The sequence below is a fragment of the Micromesistius poutassou genome (genome assembly GCF_964030765.1).
Source record: "Micromesistius poutassou genome assembly, chromosome: 11".
Lineage (NCBI taxonomy): Eukaryota > Metazoa > Chordata > Actinopteri > Gadiformes > Gadidae > Micromesistius > Micromesistius poutassou.
Window position 1 is genome coordinate 13,752,339 of NC_140281.1, and position 26,758 is coordinate 13,779,096.

At 45.5% G+C, this 26,758-nt stretch overlaps 1 protein-coding gene across 3 annotated transcripts in view; it reads right to left on the reverse strand.

Annotated features, from left to right (window-relative positions):
* The window catches only part of LOC311355572 (voltage-dependent L-type calcium channel subunit beta-1-like), a 49,770-nt gene that overhangs the window by 7,483 nt on the left and 15,529 nt on the right, over positions 1-26,758 (reverse strand). For 2 of the 3 annotated variants that reach the window (XM_084475342.1, XM_084475341.1), the window contains exons 3-8: positions 9,622-9,741; positions 4,163-4,285; positions 3,740-3,876; positions 3,278-3,354; positions 2,315-2,433; positions 254-334 (exon numbers count right to left, since the gene is read on the reverse strand). In XM_084475342.1, coding sequence (XP_084331468.1) covers positions 254-334; positions 2,315-2,433; positions 3,278-3,354; positions 3,740-3,876; positions 4,163-4,285; positions 9,622-9,741 — 657 coding nt within the window. Of the gene's footprint in view, positions 1-253; positions 335-2,314; positions 2,434-3,277; positions 3,355-3,739; positions 3,877-4,162; positions 4,286-9,621; positions 9,742-19,493; positions 19,671-26,758 lie in introns of those variants that run through there. The other variant, XM_084475343.1, reaches the window with a different exon arrangement.

A 26,758-nucleotide genomic window follows, 5' to 3' on the forward strand; every position in this document is an offset into this window, starting at 1 on the left:
TACGATGGACTTGACTTGTTAGGGTCCTTTCTTGACCCGAGCAGAGGGGGTCTGTGTTAGAGTCTGGGGGCGTCTGTGTGAGGGTCCGGGGGGGTCTGGCGGGTTTGTGTTAACGTCTTGGTGGTCTGCGTTAGGGTCTTGGAGGTTTGTGTTAGGGTCTGGGAGGTTTGTGTTAGGGTCTGGGAGGTTTGTGTTAGGGTCTGGGGGGGGGGGGGTCTGTATTAGGGTCTGGGTGGTCTGTGTTCTGGTTTACCTCATAGCCCTTCAGAGACGGACCGACCAGAACCACGGGCCGCATGGACGGCACCACGTCATAGGGAGGAACGTGTTCCGACTGGCAGAAGGAGATGAGTAGAGGAGACACGAGAGAGGGAAAGGAGAGGAGAGGAGAAGACAATAGGGGAGAAGGACAAAGAAGGAGAGAAGAGAAGGAAAGGAAAGGGGAGGAGAGGAGAGGAGGAGAGAGGGCAGAGAGGAGGTAAATAGGAGAGGAGGAGATGGAGGAGAGAAGAGGAAAGGAAAGAAAGAGAAAGCGGGACAGAGGAGAGCAGAAGAAGACAGTTAAACACTCTCATGGCTATAAATGTAAACAGACAGCATCATGAATCACTCAGAGTGGTCGGCACGGTAACGGGCTGACAATTTAAAGCCCAGAGGTTTGTGAATTGTGTAATAAGACACCTGGACTATAACCACTTCAACAAAACACCACACACACCGTTTTAACTTCCTTTTAAGGTCAATGGGAAAAAACTATAATTATTATTAATTATTAGATCAAACACAGATCAAACATGTTCAGATGTTTCAGGAGTGCATGTCAGAAAGGCCACAGAGGCCACAGCAGATTAGATTGAGGTGAAAGCAGAGCATGCTGGGGGATCAGAGGGTAAGGTTTCGACCCCATGGACCTTGTGGATCACAGTGTGTTCAGGCGGACATCACTCTGAGGAGGAACACGCGTTGGATGTGAACATGCGTCCATGTTCCTAGGCCAGGGCTACAGCTACCTGTGTTGTAACACGTACAGCTACTCTGCACTCTGCCAGGGGCCGCCTAGAGAGACCTAGTGGCACATCACTCTGTCTAGGGGTCACCTAGAGACACCTAGTGGCACATCACTCTGTCTAGGTGGTCTTTGGACCACAGTCCCTCACTCTGTCCAGGTGGTCTATGGACCACAGTCCCTCACTGTCCAGGTGATCTTTGCACCACAGTCCCTCACTCTAAGGTGGTCTTTGGTGGCCTCACTTGGACCTTGTAGCTACTCCAGTTTTCTCAGCCTCACTTGGAAGTCTCCTCAGAGTAAGTGTTCAATGACGACTAACGTTAAAAGTAATGTAAAGTAAAGGTTTTTAACGCTAGAGACGTACATGTTTAAGAGACTGTATTGTGAGCGTTATTCTATCGTGTTCCTCCATATTAAGTGGTAGATCCGTATCTTTACATGATGCAGGAACAAGCTAAATGACGCTTGGGACCAGAGATGATGTCATGCTTATTTATTAATGTTATTAATGAGCTGAACACACTGAGCTCCCATTGGTCCCACAGGAAAGAACACCTCTCACACACACGCACACTTACACACACACAGAGCTCATGCATCAGGCATTGAGACAACACAGCTCGTGATGTCAGCATAGTGTTTGAGGTCATTGTATATCTTCTTGTAGTCAGTCACAACATAAACACGATGCAATCCTCAGGAAATGTAAATATTTTGATATTCGATATTGTCAATATTGACCCCCTTTCTTGTCAAGCTCTCTCTCCCCCACTCTCCCCCCCCTCCCCACCTCCCTCCTTCACCATCCCTCTCCCTTCCCTCAACCCTTTGTTATATCAAGGATGAAATACTATATAGTAATATATACCGTACGTATGTACTAATACAAGTCGAATGTCATTTAGTGTATAATACTTTATAACATATATAACAGTATAATGAAACAATATGATAATGTTAACATTATTATATTACAACAGGGTTAGACAACAGACCGGACCGGACCAAAACCGGACCAGAACTTACCGATTTATGCTTCAGTCTGGCTATGAGACGCAGAGGGCAGAGAGAAAAACAGGTTAGTAAGGCGTGCGAAAGACTAGCATGCTAACGACTAGAGCGCTAACCACTAGCTTGCTAGAGACTAGCACGTTAACGACACTAGCCCCCCAGGAAGGTGAGGCAGAAAGGAACGCGGAGCGAGGCAGTGGGCGGTTGTTTTTGATTGGCCGTGCGGCTGGGCAGAGAGAGACAGCGGATTGGCTGGAGGGGGCGCTGTGGGCGGGGCTTGGAGGGTGTGGTTACCTTCTTAAAGAAGGGAATTCTCTTCTCTCTACCTAGCGTAGAGGACAGGGTGCTGGGGCTGGCTTTAGGGGAGCTTGGTGCGTCCTCGCCCTCTAGACCAGTAGCGTCCAGGTCAAACGCTAGAACCACAACCAGAAACATCACACATAGAACGCACAGAACATCACATATAGAACCACGCGCATAGAACCACAGGAACCTAGTCCTGTCGTGTATAGAACCACATGCACAGAACACAATGCATAAAACCACACGCATTGAACCAGTTACATCCAGCACCATCACATTTCAAAAGACATGAACCCAGTACCATCACACATAGAACCACACGCATAGAACCACATGAACCCAGTACCATCAAAGATAGAACCACACGCATAGAACCACATGCAGCCAGGACCATCACCATAGAACCATACACAGAACATCACCCATAGAACCATCCAACACATAGAACCATCACAAATAGAACCCTCACATATTAAAACATCACCAATAGGAACACACACATAGAGCCATCACACAGAACCATCACATAGAGAACGCCACCCACGCACACACACACACACACACACACACACACACACACACACACACACACACACACACACATACAAGCAGCTGTCAGGAGGAGCAACTCCGCCTCTAAGCTCTGCAGGACTGTAGGTTAGGAGGATTATGAATCAGAACATCACGGTTAAACGACCACATTTCTCACACAGAAAATGATTGTCTTACACAAACATAATGTGCAGGGGAAGTATGACATCGGTTACCATGTGTTACGGGTAAAGAGGAGAAGGTCTGTCTGGTCACATGTGTTACGGGTACAGTGGAGGTCTGTCTGGTCACATGTGTTACGGTTACAGAGAAGATCTGTCAGGTCACATGTGTTACGGTTACAGAGGAGAGGGTCTGTTGGCTCACATGTGTTACAGAGCACAAGGTCTAGTTGTTACTCACCAGAGGAGGGTGGCGTGGATTTACGCGAGTTAGGAATCACTTCCCCTAAACTAGTTGAGGAAATCGCTCCCAATTTACTGAAAAAGAGTAAAGAGTAAAGTAAAGAGTAAAGTGAAAAAGTTAATCTAAGTTAAATCATATCAATACATCATCAATACATTTATAAATATAATAAAAAATAATGTTTGTCGTTGATCAGAACCAAATGCTTCGACGTTGAGATCTAAGAACACAACAACAAGAGTGTGAGAATCTTTCCATGGAGATAATGATGAAGGAGGGAGGGAAGCAGGAGCAGGTAGAGGGGGAAGAAGAGGAGGGTGGGATGTAGGAGAAGGAGAAGGAGGAGGAGGAAGAAGAGGAGAAGGAAGAGGAGGAGGTGGTGGATGAGAAGGAGGTGGAAGGGACGGAGGAGGAAGAGAAGGAGCAGAAGGATGAGGAGGTGAAGGAGGTGCAGGGTACCTGGAGTGGAACTTGCCCTGCTTGGCCCTGTGCTCCTGGAGGAGGCGGGAGCTCTCGATCTTGACAGGACTGGGGATGAAGCCGATCTCACAGCCTTCCTTCACCAGCCGCCCGATCCACCAGTCGTTGTTGAATTTCTGCATGGGCAGCAGAGAAAAACGTCAACTGATACGAACATCGACAGGAACAAATCACATCCACACGTCCCCAAACCAATGAGTGTTAAACAACGTGATTACATGGATAGGAACAATTATTAATCATACAATATTTCAAAAACAAAATGTAAGAGAAGAAGAGAAAGAGAAATCCAGACATAGAAAATTGTAGAAAATAATGTATCGGCAGCACCTGGTCCAAACAGATCAGAAACAGAAGTACACAATAAATAGTTGAACGTCAAACCGAAGGCTCTGAACGCACCTCTTTGACATGCAGGAAGTCTTTAGCCTCAAAGGAAACGGCCATGCCGGGCACCGGGACGTCATCATCTTGACTGGAGCTGTAGTGGACATTAGTACGGACAGCGAACGCCACTGGTTTGGTCTGTGGGGAGGGAGAGACAGAGGTCAGAGAGAAAGAGAGAAAGAGAGAGAGAAAGAGAGAGAGAGAGAGAGAGAGAGAGAGAGAGAGAGAGAGAGAGAGAGAGATGTAAATATCAGAGTGCATATCATAAATATAATCATCCACCAAACCATCGCATCTGAATGCCTTTTAGATACTGCAGTGATTTTTAATAAATTATTTATTATTATTATTATTTAGATAGGACAATCAAATAATTACAATATGCCCGAATACATTTTTTGGAGGGCCTACCTGTCTACCTTCTCACCCTGCTACCTGTCCTGCACTCACTCTGCCATTGCACTCATCGTGCCTGAGTCTTCCACAAGGCTGGGCAGACCTATTGCTAAAGCTATCAAGCTAGTCGTGTTTCGAGGGAGTGTCTTTGAAAGGAAGGCCTGAAGGGAGGAGTGAGATGTTTTCATTTGGAGACTTTTAAAGTCTAGCTTACTTTGGCTGGTTTCTCCAAATGGCCAACACAAGCTTTAACCCCATCCTCACTACCGTTCACATATCACATGGGCTCACATGAATCGCTATGGCTTCCAACAATAAGCAATGCTCACATAAAATAATAATAAAGCTAATGTTTTATCTCCACTTTATAAACAGAGGTCTTTTACACTGTTCCCTGTGTCCCTGCTCTGCCGTAGAGGTGGAGCTCTCAGGTCATGTGGTCTGTGGTTTAGTGTTTATCTATAATAACGACACCCACCGTAAATCCTGAATATTTACTACAGACTAAATCACCGCTGACCTAGCGACAGGATCATCTTTGACCTTCCTAATGCACAGAACAAATGAAATGTTTATACGTCCTGCCACACGCACACACAACCACTTGAACAGCAGCACGCTGTCCCCAGGACTTAACTGCAGAATAAAGTCCTGAATCCAGGCCAGCGTTTGGTCAGAGGACACACATGAAGTAGGAACAAGAACATCTGGAGCCTCCAAGCCTGTTAGGACTCGGACGTATCGCAAGTTCAAATTAAACAGATTCCCGTAAAAAAGTACATGCAGTACATGCTGGGGGTGCTGGGAACTGATGTATTGTGAAAAGGTGCTTGACTATCAGGTCCCAGGTGCTGGATGTGATCCCCAATGTCCTCAGCCCACCTTGACAACCACCTCAAGCAGGAAGCCTATCCTGCCCCCCAACAGAAGCCCTGATTTGGCACTATTGGTGCCAGAGAACCCTCAGGATTGGCTGGAGAGGGATTAGCATGGATGGTTGTTTATCAAACGGAGGTATCTCCAATGTTAAATAATCTATGCAGTAGGTTTCAATCTATGTCAAGATGACCCCCCCCTTTATTCACCACAGCCTTTGATGTCAAACGCCTCATTAGCATATGGTATCAAGCCATGCAGCATCTGACAATGACTGAATGCATCTACCCGTAGCAGGAGGGGGTGCTGGTTCCATGGAGCCCCCCAGCAAGGCTGAGGGGAGCTGGGCCTGGTGGAGGTCACAGTGTCCTTGGAGGTGGACGTATGCAGTCACATGGTGGAGGGTGGGACGTTCCACCCAAATGAAAGCACTCTCTCTCGCTCGATGAAGGTAGGAGGGGGTAGGGTACTGCTTATACCTCTAGTCTCTGCCTCCTTGTCCTCTCCTCCTCATCAGCATCCTCTCACCCCTCCTCCCCTCCACTTCTCCACCCTCTTCTGATCCCCACACACCTCCTCCTCCACTCCTCCTCTCCCTGCTCTCCCTCCTCCACTTCCCCACTACCTCCTCCTCCTCTACTATTGATCCCTAGCGTGCGTCACCACTTAGAAATCGTAATGACCTGGCAGTCCTGAAGAGAACACGTGTCATCAAATATCCTCATGCATCACCTCCTAAAGGTAAGCTCCTCCCTGCTCCTCTCCTGCTCCTCCTCTGCTCCCTCACACGGAGGCGCACCCTTAACTCCTATACCTCCTCCACCCTATCGCTGCTTCTTCCACCTGACAGAGCGTCAGGGGCCACTTCAGAATTGTGTGTATTTTATTTTCCTATTTATTAATCTAATTATTTTCCTTTCTATCTTGAGCAGAGTAATTCTAACAAAACAATCCCCCCGCCAAGTCTTCCTAATCTGAAAACCCCCCCACGTTTAGGAGGTTGCCTCCACCTGAGATCGACGGGAGGTGGAGCTAGGGAGGAGGCAGAAGAAGACATGCTCCTCAGCTCTCTACTCGGACTATGAATATTTCATCTAGACTGCGCTACGGCATGCAGCATGGACTGCGCTCTGGCGGTGTAGATCCACACCGTTTGCTGTTGCAGATGTCCCGTGTGATGCATCGCCGATATCCATTAAGAGTGGTGTAAGGTCTGTGAATAAATCAACCACTGCACGTTGTTCCACCTCGAGCAATCCTGATCGATCTGAGTTAAATCCTACAGGCTACACCTGGCCACGGCACTAGCGGTGGGGGAGCGTGGAGCACTTTCAAGGGCCCCCACTTAACATTCCTCCATACCACTGTTTCTGCATTCAGGTTCATTAAGGCCCAGTCCCATTTCTCTCCCCTTAACAAGAACACTTGCTTTGAGTGCCCTTAGCTGCAAGTCAGCTCCCGAGCTGGCTAGCGTTCAAGGGTAGATTTTAAGGGAAAAACAGCACTCCCCCTTGCTCCCCTAAGTATTGGGACACCCTACCTCTTAGCGGGAACACGCATAATCTAGGGCCTAAGGTTGTGCAGCAATTGTAGCATTATGACTAGCTAGTAAAACTTGGAAATGTAGGCTGGATTCTAAACTCTAGATGAAGGCAAGTTCACAGAATAACCACAGAAATAACTCAGCAAACCTTTGCCGATATGTGTCTTCCTTGCTTGGTTTTTCGTGTTTGTTTTTTTAAATGGAAAGGGGAAAAATCCTTATTTGATCAAGTCTCCGCTCTCTGTGAGCGCCGGGATAAGTATCCATCAGCCCATGAAAGGTCCGACACATCAGCGCACCTCTGACTGTGACAACGCACGAGCGAACGTACCATCAGCTAAGCCCTGCAACGTCCCAAGGAACCACAAATAGAAAAGGCCTCTTCCTGTTTGTCTGGTCGCGTTCCCAGGCCGATGTCAGAGAGAGGAGGACTGGTTATCACTGTAGCCGTTCATCTGGTGGACTATTTCAGGACTTTGGTTAAGCAGGTCTCTTGATGCTGACCCTTTTCGACAAAATACTGGCTGACGTAACAGTATCAACATCAATACTACTTCCTCTCAGTGCAGAGATGGATGTTCCATGTTGAAAAAAATAAGGCAGCTTTTGATTTGTAATTGGCCATCTGGTATAGTCAATTAGTACCAGCCCAGGGGTAAATTAACTCTATTGTAGATACTTATGACCCACATCTGAGTTTAACAGTGGGGGTGAAGGATAGTGTTCTGGTAAGAGTGTATGACTCCCAGCCGAAAGAACTTGGATTCAATCCTCAATGTTGATAGTCTAGACTTGCAGTGAGAAAAAATTCTCGTCAAGAAACCCTAATCTATATACAGTCTAGACAGGCCAATAACCCTTTATACAATCTAGACAAGCCAATAACACATACCTTTATACAATCTAGACAAGCCAATAACACATACCTTTGTACAATCTAGCAAATCAGGAACCCATACCCTCATACAGTCTACACAAGCTAAGAACCCATACCTTCATACAGTCCTGACAAGCTAAGAACCCATACCTTCATACAGGCTAGACAAGCTAAGAAGGAAGGAGCCCATGCTTCCAAGGGGTCCAGACAAGCCTGCAACATAGGGAGGCATGTTGAATTACCACCCATAAAGCCCTGCAGTCAGAGGAACTCTGCTTCCTCCAGCCGGGTCTAGCTCTCCCCTGCGGCCCCTCTGCTACGTTCAATGGCTCATCTATTTTCTGCTAGTCGTCTATTTTCTCCTGCTCGTCCATCATGTGAAAGGCCGGCGGGGGCGATGGTTGCCGGGTTATCTACAAGAGGGACCAGTTAGGCCTGCAGTGAGTTGGCAGGAGAAGGAGTCTCTGGGAAACGGTAATGAGAACATTCTCCATTTGGTTAATAAGGAGACACTCTTACGCAACGACTCTTACAGGGAATACAGCAACACCCATTAACTTATATACCTTTGTGTGGGAGAATACGCCTGTAATATCCCAGTGAGTCCGTACACATTGCACTGGACTAAGTAATGAGTTAGTGAATAGTACTTCGCTCGTGGCTATGAATCATCACCTTTATAAATATTTCAATGCTTATAAATCCTAGTGCATAATGCCCATAACCCCTTCCTGCTCCTTCACATTAATTCATTGCAGGTTGCTTTGGATTAAAGCTTCAAAATGAAAAAAAAGAACAAAGTGTGTAGGAAACCAACTGATCTGAAAACCAGGAGGGGTGAACAACAAACCAGATAGCTTCTCATGAGGAGTTAAGGTTAGTTAAGGTTAAGTTCCACAGATCACTTTCACAGATTACAGACAGCCATCCTACCACTATCTGAATGGTTTGCTACGGTACCTGATTTACCTAGGGGCCATCTTCGTTCTATCTTGGCTCTGAACACTTGCTGTGTGGGGAAAGTGAATATGGAAATCTGCCTTCAGTTCCCCCACCCAGCTAGCGTGTCGAACTAAGATGGTTGCATGGCCCATGGAGATTAGCACAAGGCCACTAGGCGGGAGACGCTGGGTGGTTAGCTAGCTCTCTGCTGATCTTGGCATCACACCACGGCACTGCATGACAATAATTTGAGCTAGCAGGCTAACAAGAATTATCTCTGACACACAGGAAAACTCACTAGACTTTCACAATAAAAGCTCCCCCCAGATACTCTCTTTTAGGCTCCCACCCAGCAACAGGTAAATGAAACGATTCAGAATGGATCTCTACCACTGGGGACTGCAGATGCAAATTAGCCTGAGGCTAACTCTGGTGCAATGCATCAAATGTTTACATTTATGTTTTTAATTGCACATGGTCCCTTTCAAATAAAATAAAATCAATCAATCAATCAATCAATCAATCAAACCAGAGATCACAGAACAGTGGTATTGGGTATCTGGTATTGGGTAGCATTGCCCAGCCCTCCTCGCTCTCAGGTCATAACAATTCTGCTTAGTTTGATATCAAATGAATGAAGAACCGGAGCCATGACCAGAACCAGAGCCAACAGAATCACCACCCGCTCTTCCCAGAAGAGTACAAGAGCTGCCATCTCTAGATATAGAATAGAGAGAGATAGAGAGAGCGAGAGCGAGAGAGAGAGCGAGAGAGAGAGCGAGAGAGAGAGAGAGAGAGAGAGAGAGAGTACAGAACAGTAGAAAGCAGTAGCATCAGTACCTTGGCCTTGTCCAGCTGGGTCTGGGCCTGTCTCTCAGCCTCTCTGCGCTGCGCCTCCTTGTCCTCCTCCAGGGACACATCAGAGTCAGATGGACGGCTTGTGTAGGAGTCGGCCGAACCCTGCAACACACACACACACACACACACACACACACACACACACACACACACACACACACACCAAAGCGCCAGATTAGACCTGGACTCAAACCACAGCTAGACCTGGTCCTAGTTGACAGCCGACACCGGTGGACACTGGTCTGTTGTTAGACTGGACCCTGATGTCAGCATACAATGACCAGGGACTGTTGTGGATGATAGAGGACGAATCGTAGGGACAAACAGGAGTGACGCGTACAGCAGAAGTTCATCTGCAGTTTTCACGGTTGGAATGCCCTTCCGCTGGGAGGTAAACACCGCAGCTGTTAAGACTATCGTGGACATCAAATGTTTAAAGCAAGGAGCTGTCTTTGGATGTCTAGAGTCTCACACACACACACACAAACACACAGACACAAATAAACTCACACATACAGAAACACACACACACACACACACACACACACACACACACACAGAAACACACACACACACACACACACACACACACACACACACACACACACACACACAGAAACACACACACCTAGGCTTGGAGCTAATATTATCTTATCGTATCCTATCGTATTTCAGTGGTGTCATACGGTCATGATACAGTAGTAATAATTCTTCAAGCAGGCACATGCACAGACACACACACACACACACACACACACACACACACACACATCTTCCTGTTTGTTGATATACAGCCAACCAAATGCTGGAATTCTATGACAAAACAAACGAGACAATACTGGTAATTTAACGCTGCTGCATTCCTGAGCCCACTACGTGTTGAAGGTTAATTCTGTTCAGTGCTTCAGTGGTCATCAGCAGAAATCAATAGACCCTATTTCCCCACGGGAATAATACACGTTGTATTCAACACACAGTCTACACTCTGTATTCAACACACACAGGGTCGACACACTGTATTCAACACACAGGTTCTACCCTCTGCATTCTGAGACGCCAAACACATTTAAACAGAGTTTAACCAGAGATAGAGAGGAGGGAGAGAGGGGGAGGATGGAAGATGAGAAGGAGAGGAGAAGATGTGGAGCAGGATGAGGAGAGAAGGAGGAAGGAATAGAGGAGGAGAGAAATGAAGGGGAGGAGAGAAGAAGAAGAGGAGGAAAGGAAAGATGAGGAGGGGAGCTAATGAGATAGCTCCTCCTCCTCCTACAACACTCTTCATTCACCTCTCTGCACCATCACACTTACGGTGGTTGAGTTAAAAATAGCCTCTCTCTCTGCCCCCCCCCCCCCCCCCCCCCCTCCCCTCCACACCTCGGTCTCCCTCTCTCTCTCTCTCTCCCCCACTTCACCGCAAGCAGCCTGACTGAGATACCAGAGACAAGACTAGTGTGTTGTTTTCAGGAATAAAAGCTATTATAGCTATCTATTTGTGTCTCTCCTTTTTTAGGGATGGTGAACTGTCTTTAAATAACCAACTTCTCTAAATATAAACCCACTGCTGTAAATAGTATATCATATATATATATATATATACACTCAGAGAGCATCAATATAAATCTGTCTCTCTGTGTTGTGGTGTGTCACCTGCACCAGACCCTATAAATAGCTCATTGCTAGTTCATTAACTATGCATGCTTGTGATGCTCTCCTCAAGCCAAACTCATGAGTTAAACATTGCAGCACACCTGCATCCTCACCTCACACACACACACACACACACACACACACACACACACATATATCTAAACACATTCATTCTTAACTCCTCAGTACCCAACTCAATACCCAACTCACACACACACACACGCACACGCACACATGCACACACACGCGCACACACACACACACACACACACACACACACACACACACACACACACACACACACACACACACACACACACACACACACACACACACACACACACACACACACACACACACACATGCGTGTTCTTACGCAGGCGTCCAAGGTCTTGTTCTGTCCTCCCTTGGATCGTTTGAACAGTCTGACCCAGGTAGCCTTCATTAGCCACGCCCAAAAACACCTGCGCCACACCCCTCACCCGCCCCCCCCCCCCCCCCCAGTTTCCCCTCTACGCCTCAACCCCGCCTCCTGGTCAACCGCGATGTCCCTGTTGCTATAGGGACCATATCACGTTGTGTCCCTCCTGACCGTGCTAGCGACCCACAGCCACACAAACGCCGGCGCCGCCGCTACATCCACATGCGGCGCTCACAGCCGTGCCTTCATCTCCAAGGTAACACTCCGCTACAGTGGCTAGCGCCAGCCACGCTGCTACACACTGCTCCCCTGCCTCCCCCTCCTCCTCCTCCTCTCTCTGTTGCGCTGCTCTGCGAGGCGGCCCAGTGTCCACAGGCGCTCTTCGCCTGGCGCATAGTCCCAGTCGCTGCGGTATGTCCTGTCCACGGCCGCAGCCTCACGTGGCTCCGAGTGCTGAGCTGCTGCTGTCTCCGTCTCAGATGTGCATGGCCCCCTCCTCCTGCACGCCGCCGCAGCCACCCCCTCGCTGGGCTGCCATGCTGGTGTCTCTGGGCTGCAGGACTGGAGGGCTGGAGGTGTGAAGGGCTGGAGAGCTCAAGGTCTGTGGGACTGGATTTCCAGAGGACCGGAGGTCTGGCGGTCTATAAGACTAACATTCTGACGCTACCGGGGAGAGGGATGCTGTGAGTGTCAGCTGTGTGGTGCTGATGCTGCGACATGAGTGCTCTCTCTCTTTCTTCCTCACTCTCTCTCTCTGTCACTCTCTCCCTCTAATTTGCTCTGTCTCTGCTTCTTGTCTCTCTTCCTCTCTCTCCCTCTCACCCTCTCTCTGTCACTCGCTCTGTTACTGGCTCTAACCCTGTGTAAAAAAACCCTCACTTCTCCCTCCCTCTTCTCATTCACCCTCTCCTCTTCCTCCCCCCCTTTCTCTCTCCCTACCTTTCTCCCCCCCCCCCCCCCCATCATTCACTCGCCGCACCGTCTCTCTCTCCCAATGTCAGCCTGTTCTTGTTCATCCCCCCATGCTACCTCTGAGGTTCTCTCTCTCCATCTCTCCTCTCCTTCACTCTGTCCTCCCCCTACCCTTGTTATTTCTGTCATCATTTTCTGTGCGTTTGATCAATGCTTTGCACACACACACACACACACACACACACACACACACACAAACAAGAGAAATACAGAGAGAATGAGAGTGTGAGAGATGAGAGAGAATTAAAATAGAACTTCTTGTCATTAAAGAGGGAGGGCGAGTGAGGAAGCGAGATACAGAGAGAGAATAGATATCGATGCAAAGGGAGATAGAATGAAAAACAGAGCTGATGGAGAGAGTGGGAGAGGAAATAAGACAGGGGAAGATGTAGAGAGAGGGAGAGAGAGAGAGAGAGAGAGAGAGAGAGAGAGAGAGAGAGAGAGAGAGAGAGAGAAGCAGTGAGACAGAGGGGGAAAGAGAGAAAGAGAGAGACAGTGAAACACAGAGAGAGACAGAGAGAGAAAGAGAGCGGCAGAAAGAGAGACAGAGAGAGAAAGAGGCAGTGAGACAGAGAAAGAGAGACAGAGAGAGGCATGGAGACAGATAGTAAGAAAGTAAGATAGAGAGAGAGATAGTAAGAAGGTAAGACAGAGAGAGAGAGAGAGAGCGAGAGAGAAGGAGAGAGAGAGAGAAGGTTAGACAGAGAAAGAGAAATAGAGATGGAGAGAAATAGAGAAATAGAGAGAGAGAGAGAGAGAGAGAGACAGAGATGGATCCTGCTGGGATATGTTCCATGTAGGCGCAGTGCTGTGGTTTAATTAAAACCTTCCGATCTTAGCTGAGCAGCCAGGGACCATCTCCTCTCTCCCACCCACACCACCAGCATCTCCTTCGCCCCTGCCACCTTTTCTCCTCCACCCATTCCACCAACACCTCCTATCTTCCAACCAAACCACATCCTCTCCTTCACCTATGCCACTTCCTCTCCTCCACCCAAGACACAGATCAACTACAAGCACCTCCTCAACCACCAACCACACCTCCCCCACCACCCTCCACTCCACCACCTCTACCTACAACTTCACGTCCTACACACACCAAAACCACCCCCCCACGTGTACTACACACACCAGCTCTGCATAAACATCATGGGGTCAAAGGTCAATGGGTCAGATGGAATGGGTGGTCCCGTGGTACTCTTAATGTAGCTCAAAGGAAAACACATCATCAGCAGAAATTGACAGAAATGGCATTGACTTTGGAAGATCGAATGATGTTGTCCTTAACAAGCTTAAACTAAACATCTAAGTCTGTGGTAACATGTCATCTCTGGACTAACATCTCAACACACACCTCCACAAAGTATATGATCGATTCTGCAAAGAAAAAGATCTTTCAAGGCCTTCCTGCACTAAAATATGTCTTTGGTTTATAGGATCAATTATGCAAAGAAATAAGTCTTCAAGACCTTCCTGCAGTAAAATATGTCTTTGGTAAAGGCTTGACCTTATTTGACTTTTGTTTGTTTAATCTGCCGCCGCACTGAAGCAGATGGGCAAAAAAGTATGACATAAAAATTCTGGTACAATATGCAAATAAGGGAGGAAGAGGGAAACTATTTTCGTATTCACATTCTGAATGTCACAGACCTACAGCTTCTAGGTGTAGGATATTCTCCCCGGATTCCAGATTGTTCTATAATTTAAAACATTTTGTGTTTATATATTTATTAATTACATTTAACAGTCTTGGACCCACTCTGACAGTCCCCAATATAATGTCAAAATAAAGAATTGACCCTGACTTGAACAATGCTTGAGTTATATTCTAATTCTAATTCTAATCTAGGCCCCTATGAGGGTGGATGACTGATGCTGTACAGAACAGCCAATCAATGCATCAGTGTTGCGGAGGGGAGAGGCTACCTCTAACATGCCATGTTTTGACTTATAATGCCCGCTAATATTGTATTCTTTGTACACAGCAATAGCTTTGGTACATATTCAACACACAGGCTTGGCATTGGAGAAACTGGGAAAGATGAAAGCATACTTTTGTGACCAGTCCTCATTGAATGAATTCTAGTCATACTTTTGGACCGTGACATTACACAGGCACTCGTACTGTCAGCTTTCTTCAATTATTTTGAACTCATATGAACACAAAAGCAAAGTTAAAAAATACCAAAGAAAGCGTGAGTTTCCTTCGTATTTTCTGTCCAATGGACGAGCAACCTAGCCTGGCTCCGCCCGCCCACCTACTTCCGCCCAAATTTCATTTTCCCTTCAGTAGTCAGTCTGGGGCTGGGGCTTGTTAGTGGGATTTTGCCCAAACAAATTTATGTGTGACCAATCAGCGAACAGAGGAAGTGGCTGAGAATGATGACGTCGAAATAGCGACATATTGTCAATGACAAGACCCAGCCTCGACAGTTGACTGCAAACATTATCTCTGTCCTTACTATCGAATATTAATGTAGAATTTGTAATTGTTCCTTGAACTCTAAAATTAGATGAACAAAACCTGCAGCTATCGTTGACAGACATCTTCACGCTTCATCTTGTTTTGTTTGTGTACACAGCCTGCGCATGCACGCAACTTAGTTTCCGGCCGGTCCCGGCGCATGACATACGTCACGACCAAACACTATTGCGATTGGTTATGGCAGATCCAGAGTGGCACTGGGCAGATCCAATAGTTTTAAACTTCAACAGACACCCGCCTCCAAGTGAGTGAACGTTTGCCAATTACAGCAGTCCCAGACCTTCTGTACAAATGAAATGAAGTACGATGGTCTGGTAGCACCAGGCTACGAGCAACCCGTTCAACAGCATGAAATGTGTTTACATTGTTTGGTTCACTCGAAAAAGTCCTCCATGAACAAACACTTACCGAACCAAATGAAAAATGCAACATAACAGTCCTTCAGCTTCTAAAACATCCTCCTGAGGTTCAAGAACACAGACCTACAGCTTCTAGAATACTCTCCTGAGGTTGAAGAACACAGACCTACAGCTTCTAGAACATCCTCCTGAGGTTACAGAACACAGACCTATAGTCTGTATCACCTTGACGTCCAAACAGCCAATCACCTTCATGCTCCAGTATACACCCCTATACACCCCCACCTAGTGCTGGGCGGTATGACCGAAATGTATATCACAGTATTTTCCCAAATGGTTTCATGGTATATGACGGTATTTTTTTTTTCATACATATTCAGGTGTTCACTAGTGCTGCCTCTAAGAACAAATTTCATAACAACTAATCTTTCGATTAGTCGACTAATCTAAATGATTAATTAAAAATAAATTGTTCTAACACACACACACACACACACACACACACACACACACACACTAACACTCTCGCTCGGTCTAACACACACATACAAACACATACACACACACACACACACACACACACCCTCTCATTCTCACACACATACTCTCGCTCACTCCTCTCTTTCTTTTACACACACTTCAACACACTTAAACATACTTCCACCAAAACAAGTCTTCCACAGAAAAACGTGCTCAGGCACTCTCCCTCTCTCTTGGTCGCTCTTAAACTCTCTAGTCAAGTGCCTCTTATTTGTTATTTTCTTGTCCTCTCTCTCTCTCTCTCTCTCTCTCTCTCTCTCTCTCTCTCTCTCTCTCTCTCTCTTCTATCAGTCTATGCAGGCTTCCTGTCTTGGGAGGAAGTGAAGGCTGTGATCATGTTAAGTCCTGCGTGAGGCGTGTCATGGCTGGCTGGTTCTGGCTGGTAAGGCTAGGTCCTAGCATCAGCAGACCGCTCGGCCAGAATGACGAGAGAGCCAATCAGAACGGAGCAGGACTGGTGTTGTGGTCTAGATCTGGGATGGTCCACTGGGCTATGACACACAAGGAGCAGGAGGAGCAGGAGGAGAGGGCGAAGGAGGAGATAGTTAAAGTGCTTTCTAAATCACCCACTGACATCCCCCCATCTATTCTCCTGGTCACACACATACACACACACACACACACACACGTTGATGGAATACCTTGTTTACCATTTTACCTTCTCGCTCCACTTTACTCTTTTACCTGCCAACCGTTTTTCTTCTTTGTCCTCTCTCTCTCTCTCTCTCTCTCTCTCTCTCTCTCTCTTTCTCTGAGTGGACTCTTATAGTGTGTGTGTGTGTGTGGAGCATTTTCATACAAGTAGACACCGGCCATCAGAAAGACCGTCCACTACGTTGGCCCTGCGTGTCTTCAAACCCTCAGAAACATGACTAGTAACTGGCTGTCGACACCAATCTCCTCAGAGCAGCGCCGGTTCACTTAGAGCTCTGTGATCGCAGAGGGTGAGAACCAGCCAGCCATGACACGCCTCACGCAGGACTTAACATGATCACAGCCTTCACAACCTCTGAAGAGAGAGAGAGAGACAGAGGACAAGAAGATGACAAAAGAGAGGCGCTCGAGTTAGCGAGATAGCGAGAGAGTGAGTGAGCGAGAGTGAAGGAGCAAGAGAGTGCATTTTTCTGTTGAAAACTTGTTTTGGTGGATTTATGTTTGACTGTGCTAAAGTGTTTGTGTAAGAGAAAGAGAGCAGTGAGGGAGAGTATGTGTATGAGATGAGATGGTGCGTGTGTGTGTGTGTGTGTGTGTGTGCGTGTGTGTGTGTGTGTGTGTGTGCATTCATAGAGCAGAGAGCCCAATGATAATGTGAATGGGTGGTGGTTGGGTATGGGGGTGTATACGGGAGCTTGAAGGTGATTTGCAGCACGAACGTCAAGGTGACGAGACAGTGAAAAAGTGTCTACCCAGCATTCCCTCTGCCAAGTGTCCCGTCATGCATCAGTCAGGTATGGCAGCCAATCACATTTCAGCACAGAGAAGACGCCGGACAAGCCTATTCTGCATACATGTATATTTAGAACCTACACATCCATGTGTGTGCGATTAGGTGCATTAGAATAGAAGGATGGAGGGGGCTGATTGATTGGTTTGGTTATTATGGGATGAGATAATAAGTGCTATGGTCATCTCTAGTGTGGCAGTAGAAACGTCACACAAGCACCGTACCTAAACAAGTATTCCCAGACACTAGCATTAATACCGCTTACAGTAACAACAACTAACAATACAGTTAATATTCTAGGTGAACACTGTGGATCATATGATATAGGAGGATATAGGATATGATAACGCTGCTGCAGCAAAGCTTTTGACAGGCTCCAGGAAGAGGGACCACATCACCCCTGCACTCCTATCCGTCAGAGCACCTCTGCACCCCTGTGACCACCAGGGTCCTCAGGTCACCTGACCAGGGCCGCCTGGTCAATCTGCGCTCTAGATAGAAGCTCAAGGGAGGCCGTGCCTTTGCAGTTGTGTTTGTGTTTGTGTGTGTGTGTGTTTGTGTGTGTAGCATGTTGCCCTGTTTTACCTTCTATGTACGTTAAACACATGTATGATATGCTTTGTTTCTTTCAATGTGTGGCCACTGTGCCTAAGTACTGCCTTAGAATGTGATCTACAAATAGGTTTGATTCATATTGATATAGGCCCAGAGTTACTATAGGATATAATAAAGTACAGTTACTATAAGATATGATATAGGACAGAGTTAGTATAGGATATGATGTAGGACATTAACTATAGGATATTCAGCCTGAATTCATAAAGTCCACATACACACACACACACACACACACACACACACACACACACACACACACACACACACACACACACACACACACACACAGGCGGTCATAAAAGGAAATGTTAACCTGAAACCTCTGTCGCCTCTGTAGCTTGATGCTAATCAGTCACTCTAATGTTTCATAACACTGCTAGGATGCTAGCTCCACATCAAAAAACAAGCCTAGCACTCTGGGTAAGTCAAAACAATGGTTAAGTCAATGTTCCACTTTGGTTATTATGTGGGTTTGGATATTGTCCCTCCTATCCAGCCATTTAATCAACAATAGCCGCTAACTCTTTAACCTAAACGCTAGCAGTTAACTCTTTAACCTAAACACTTGAGGCTAACACCTTAACAAAAACACTAGTGGTTAACTCTTTATACAAAACACCAGTGGCTTAACCTTCAACCTGAAGACTAGTGGCTAACACTTTAAACTAAACGTGAGCGGTGAACTCTTTTACCTTAACGCTCGTGGCTCACTCTTTTACCTAAACACTGACAGTAAACTCTAACCTAACTACTGAGGAATCACTCTTTAATCTAATCTAACTCTAATCTTTTGGCTAACCCTTTGACATAAACACTAGCGTAAAACTCATTAACCAGACAGCTCAGTAGCCTCGCGTTTGGCAAGGCTGCGAGCAAGGGTCGCGTGTGAGCTGTCGTAAAGACACGGACGAGATGCTAAAACAAACCGCTACTGATCAACGGCTTGAGAACATTCCGGAAAACACGATAAGAAACAATAATAGGAAGTCGTAGATCCGGTGAGTTGATGCTCTAATGAGCCCCATACCTCCAGACTACACCCCGTCCCCGAAAGATCTGCTTTCACATCTTCTTAGTTTTTTCAATGAAAAGACAAAGCGAGAGAAAGCGAGCGCATAAGAGAGAAATACAGGGAGGGACAGAATTCTTTTAGTAGAAAAAGTCCAGGAATGTACACTGTAGAGTTGAACTCAACGGCTAGTGTGTGAGAGAGAGAAAAGTCTTTCAGCCTGTATAAACATATAAATGTGTGTGTGGTTGTGTCTGTCTGTGTAAGTGTGTGTGTGTGTGTGTGTGTGTGTGTGTGTGTGTGTGTGTGTGTGTGTGTGTGTGTGTGTGTGTGTGTGTTCAAGCATGGGGGGAGCTCACCAGATCTGACTCCTCACTGGTCGACCGATACATATCTGTCCTGCACCAGAACCAGTCCTCAGCGCCTTCCCATCTCCTCCTCCTCCTACCAGGACCTCCTGCTACAACAAGCGGTCTGGTTCCTCAGGGTATCGACACGAGGAAACTCAGTGGACTTCAGTTTGTGTGTTCTGTGGTTTGGTCGAGACCTCCTCTTTCCCACGATGGAGGAGGAGGAGAAGTTAGAGGAGGAGAAGGAGGAGGAGAAGGGGCTTCACTCTGAGACTGTCTTCCCTCCCATAGCCCACCCACCAGACCATTACTTCTCCTCCCCCGCACACGCCCACTGGAACAGACATGCAAACACATACACACACGCACTGGAACACACATGCATACAAACACACACACACACACACACGCAAATGAACACAAACACAAACACACCGACACACAACACACACACACACACACACACACACACACACACATTAGGAAGATCTGGCCAACAGGGACAGAGTATAAATTCCAGAAAGCAGCAAAGGTAGCTATATCTGTGTTTTACGTCTGGTGTGTGTATGTGTACACATGTGGGTTCCAGTGCTTGTGTGTGTGTGTGTGTGTGTGTGTGTGTGTGTGTGTGTTGGAGGCCCCCCGCCCTCAAAGAGAAATCTCTTCAAGGGAGAGGAACACATGTAAACTACCCACAACACACACACTCCAACCTGCGGGAAGTAACACACACACACACACACACACTCCAACCTTCGGGAAGTAATTAAGTGCCTTGTGAGGACCAGGAAGCACATATGATCTGGGAGAGCCTCAAAAACACCCCAACACAAACAGACACACACACACACACACACACACACACACACACACACACAGTGGAGCATCATCGTTAAACCCTAGAATCTTAATGAATTAAACAATCTGATCCCTCAACCAATCAGCTAAGCAGAACTGCCGGTCAGCTGGCAGGACGTTGCGTTGTGGGGGCCACGGAAAAATACCACATCTGTGGAGATCAGAGCTGGAGCATGTCTGGAGTTCAGTTGGAGTTTCAAACTTCAAACAGACACACACATACACACAGTATCCATACATCTCTATGACGTGATAGCACAAGCACAGCTGTAGTAACATGACTTTTAAACATGCTATCATTGTTTGCGCTTAAGCGCAGCTAATGTGACCTAGCACAGGAGCTTTTGTGACCTAGCACAGGGGCTAATGTGACCTAGCAGAGGGAATAATATGACCTAGCAAGGGACCTAATGTGACGTAGAACAGCAGCTAATGTGAACTAGGCAAGGGGCTTATGTGACTTAGCACAGGAGCTAATGTAAACTAGCATAGCAGCTAATGTAAACAAGAACAGGGGCTAACGTGAACTAGCACAGCAGCTAATGTAAACAACATCAGGGGCTTATGTGACCTAGTCCAGGGGCTAATGTGAACGTGGCTGCAAGCACATGGCTGCAGTCTGTGAAATGATGAGACTATGTGGTGAGACCTTGATAGTCACAAGTCTTCTTCATAAAACGTGTAGCACAAGCAGAAATATAACAAACCATTCATCATCTCCATGATGATGAATCATCAATTCTGATCATCATCTCCACTGAAACACATTGCACTTTTCTCCCTACTTTTAAACATTCTGTAAGTGGATATTGTGTGTTTTTATGTTCTCGAGTCACACTGTTAACACTGAAACAATAAGGTTTTTCTTATACACACACACACACACACACACACACACACACAGTTTATTCAGTCAAATTAAAGAAGGACACAAACATTGTGTCCTCTGTTCAATGGATGCAACGTTTGACTGCAAGGATCTTGTCCTTGCAATGTGTTGTGTTGGGTCCTGTGGCCGGCGGTGTGTGTGCCGGTAGAGAGGAGAGGGGTTTATTGAAGCGCTCCCTGTAATCCCGCTGCAGCAGAGTACAGATTTATGTTTTCATGAGATGACCAGCGCAGACCCAATCCCAGATTAATGTGGCTCGTCGTTAACCCCGCTGTACGGATTAGGGTGCAGGACGGCCATGAGGAGAGATGGCCGGAACGTGGACACACGTGCACGCACACACACACACACACACACACACACACACACACACACATGCACGCATGCATACATACGTGCACACATACAGACAACAACTCGATAGACAAAGCGGATATAGTACTTAACAGTCAAATTGATCAAAGCCATTCTATAAAAGAAAATGTGTATTAGACAGAAAGTATCTACAATCTAATATTCGACTTATATCTGTTGTTAAAATAAAATATCTGTCCAAAAACGTTATACTTCACAGACATTACATTATTTAGTAAAAATAAATTGAAAAATGACTCGATGTCATCATGTCCACCACTAACCACCCACTGTAGGTAACGGTCCAGAAGCGACCATGCAGTTCTCAACAACAACCAAGGACAGCCAAATAATCATGCCCAGCCAGGGCATGTATTTTAAGCCAGCATTACATGACAGAGTTGTCTGTGTAAAGTATTTTAAGGTAGCTCCATGTGACAGATGTCTGAATAAGATGTTTTAAACTAGCACTACATAACAGAGATGTCTGCAATATGACAGATGTCAAGTGTTTAAAGATTGTGCTAAGCGACAGAGATGCCTGTGTAAAGCAATGCACTCATGAATTGTATACTCAGAGACTTGGTTTTGTGCTTTTGTCAAAACAACAACTATATATCAGTTAACAGCTTGCTAGCAAGCTAACCATGGCCTTTATAAGAAATCATTAGAGCTGTGGTGTGTGAATGGTTTATTGGAGCTCTGTAAATCCTGAGGGTAACAGTACAGTTCACAGAGTATCACATGGGTATAACGATGTGATGCTCTGTTTATCTGAAAGGCATTTCATGGCTCACATTTGCAAAAGCAACATCTGAGAACACAACGTCAGGGGAGGTCTGTATTCTGTCTTGTCTGTCTGGGGTTGGGGGTGAAGGGCTGGTCCTGCCAGATATTCCATTAAGCAGATGACGAGCCTGTATACACGTTCTGTGTAACCAAATTAATTCAGCACTAGATTGATATATAGATATATACATACATTCACCTCATATTCTATATTTAATTGTAGGCCAATATTAACCTTTGCTAGTTTCGATTTTTGCATTTATTATAGATATTGTGTGTTTTTGTAGTATGTAGATGACCCTTGCATTGTCATTACAATAGCATTGTACTGTAAATAATGCCAAGTTATGCTGCATCTTTGATAATATAACAAGATTTTGAAGTCAGGTTGCTGATTTTTCAACTTTACCGGCTGCTGTGTTGATGCGTCAGTTACTATCCATAGCTCCGTCCTATGTCACCAGGTAAAGCAGAGATTGAGGCTCTTTTGTTTTTAATTCATGCTGTAACAGTCTTATAAAGTAAATGATTTCTTAACTTATCTGTATCTGTATCATATCGTATCCTAGTTTCCACATGGCTTCCACTGTGAGCTAAATGAGTATTGATGTATGGAAGATTGGGTCACACTACCGTAGCTTCAGATTTATTGACCAGTGTACATGCTACTGACCACCACTGACCACTAATGAGGCCCTAAGGGCTGGCCACCGATCATGTTGACCCCCAGGGCCAACATTGACCCCAGAGGGCTGGAGAGAGAGATATGAAGAGAGAGAGAGAGATGAACAGAGAGCTCGACAGATAGATAGATAGATAGATGGATGGATGGATGGATGGATGGACGGACGGACGGACGGACGGACGGACGGACGGATGGATGGATGGATAGATATATAGATAGATAGATAGATAGATAGAGAGAGAGACCGATTCAGAAAAGGAGAGAAGGATGGAGAACAAAGGGTAGAGAAGTGATTGAACATCTAAAAAACAAATATAAAATGAACCAAATACAGCCATGAGGAGTGATGGATGGACAGACCAAATTAAGCAAATACATCCCAGAATTCAGTGGGATAACATCAAGACACACACATAATTTAAAGTTTTGCTCAACTTGCTCCACTGACCACATAGCCATAGCCACACACCTTGGTTTTTTCATTACGTTACATACAATTAGGGCAAAACAGACCAAATGAACATGAAATGTTTTTGCAACTTCTATCCCAATGACCACCACTACATGACCTGAGATGTATCTGTAGGGGTGGACTCACATCTCTGGTGGGGGTGGCGCTGGAGGAGTGAGAGGTGAACTAGGCTGGTCTTACCCTGAGAGCTGAGAGTTCCCTCCAGGGAGAGACGAGGAACCGGTCCAGAACACCCGGCTGGTTAAAGATCATCTTAGTTGACCAGCAGGTAAGCAGTGGGTTACCAGCATTACTATGGAAAACCCTGAATAGACTCACGTATCAACCATTGACTAACCACTGACAAATATATCAAAATATTGACTAATCTGTCTATCAGTATAGAACAACTACTACTTGAACAACTAGTCTTTGCACATTTCCTGTGTGGGATTAATAAAGTACTAACTAATCTTCCCTAGCACAACCACAACCAGTAACTAGAAACACTAACTAACACTGACACTGACAAGATCTATCTCCAAGCATCAACCACATCAACTCATGTCATGTGTCCTGTATGGGGATGTGGGACAATCAATGTATTGATGTGCTCACTGAACATCAACTGACACATGCGCACGCACGCACACAGGCACCACAGTAGTACTATACTACATTACCACAGTTTGATGATTAATGATTAGTCTCACTGTAGTATGAGTTAACTTTGCTTTGTTTGTTCACAAACTTTGTTTGTGAACAAGTATGTTTTTCCCAGACATCCTACAGTAAACAACAATACAGTACCATTTGGTACTGCAGTACACTACAGTATGGTACCACAAAAACTACTTTACAAAATGGTATAGTAGTGGAGTAGTAGGAGTGTATACTTTTTATATGTTATATTTATCATAGTATTATATTGCAGTAAGGTACAGAATATTCAATTTGTATATTTATAGTATTATATATATTTTTTTTATTATATAAGAAATTATATTATGGTATTATAGTACCGTAGAGCACAGTATGGTATAGTACAGAATATAGTATTATTATTATTATAGTATTATAGTACAGTAGGTCCAAGCTGTATCAGTGGTTTAGTTAGTTATAATATTAGTATTTTAGTACAGTATACAGTAGTTACATTATAGTATTTTATATTATAGATCAGGGATGGGCAACTGGCGGCCCGCGGGCCACATGCGGCCCGCATCCTAACTCTGTGTATAAAATACAGAAAACTCGATCAACAAAAACCATACGTTTCAGTCAAGGTGAGAAGCAGCATATCTTTTCATAGAAGGCAAATTCAAAGGCAAACCATGTGTCTAGTTTGCTCAGAAACAATATCAGCCATGAAAGATTTCAACTTAAGTCGCCACTACTACAACTGCACTGAATATAATGCTAGTTGTTGCACTTAATGTTGGGTCACTCAGTTTTGTGCCATGATTGAATGATGATGTTTTGTGAGCCCTTTGCACTGAAAAAATTAAGAATCACTCACACACACACACACACACTCAGACTACCCCACACCAACAACTTTCATCACCAGCCACCACTGATAGACATAAATCTACACATAATTTGTTCTTATTTTTAATTATTTTGTAGCTTCTCTCATATCCGATTAGGTGAAGAGCGTGGTCATGTGGCCCTCTGATGGTGATGATGAAAAATTGTGGCCGTCTTAATCATGAAAGTTGCCATCCCTGTTATAGATATAATATAATTATAGTACAGTATATAGTCGTTTAGTAATAGTATTGTAAATATTATAGTATTTTATTAAAGGGTATTGTTATAGTACGGTAGGTCGCTGTCTCACGTCTCTGCTTACTGTCTTATCAAGATTGTTCCCAATAAAGAGATTTTAATCTGCAGATTTAAACCAATCCAGAAACACACAGATTTACAGAATAAATCAACATTCCTTAATATCTCTACAATGTTTAGTCATTATCAGACATATTTATCCAAAGAGACTTCCAGTAAATTCAGATCCATCTTATTAAGGAGAAGGTAGGGGTTATGGGGCATCTTGCTCGGGTAGGTTATGGACATCACAAACACAGATCCTTTCAGCTGTAAGTCAAACACTGTGAGCACGAGACTAGACTAATCCTGTCTCTCTCTCTCCAACATCTCTCAGTCAAAACAATCATCCACAGTTTGGACAGTAAGAGCTGTGTACATCTAGCAGAGAGAGATTAGCATTGCTACCGACCATAATAAAACAGGGCTTAGCCACACCACTGGTGTCTGGTGTTTTCTTAAAGAGTCTCCACTGCACAGAGGGTAAAACGAGACTGCAGATCTTCTTTCACCTCCAGACAAACGTCCCTTTCTCTGGGGAGAGGCTAACCGGTTCTAATGCTATGCTACCATTCTCACAGGCCCATGCTAGGAGAGCTAGCATTCCCACTACAACGCTACACTTGATTCTACTCTGGACAATAGATTTACACTTGAAGAGTTTGAAAATATACTCTATTAAGTGGAAAGACTTTGACAAGAACAGCCAGAGACTGGCGTGTGAAATGTGATGTAAAGTGCTGCATGGGTAGTAGAGCAGTGTGAATCGATTCACAACACTTTACTTCACTTTACACCGGTTTTACCTTGGCCTTCTTAGACATATCCTCCGTGCCCCAGCGTTGCCGTCGACACCCGTCTCCACGCCACCACACACCTGTTGCCGCGAAGCTCCAAAGACAATCTGACGATGAATTATGCAAATCCCCTGGCTGCTGTCTAACCAACCTATCAGATTGCACGGGATAACGCCTTGCACGCCCGTTTCCCGCCAAAAAAACATCAAAGCATCACAGCGCTAGCGTAGCGGCTAGCAGAGACGAAGCACTCACCGCTTAGCTCTGATCTAACTAACAGAATCACTCCTTGCCTCTCTAAGATTAAAATACACACACGCAGAAACACACACATTGGGGTACACACACAGACCAACACACATGGATGCACAATAGACCAACACACATACATGGACCACCTCACCACTTGCATGTGCACACACACAAACACACACATGCACACACAGTTACAGAAGAACCATAAGAAAAAGTGTGTTTTTGTGTGTGTGTGTGTGTGTGTGTGTGTGTGTGTGTGTGTGTGTGTGTGTGTGTGTGTGTGTTGTGTTTATGTCCTGAACGCTTTAGTTTTAATTTGATGGTGTGACATCTGTCACCACAGCAATGACCTGCAGCCACTGGCAG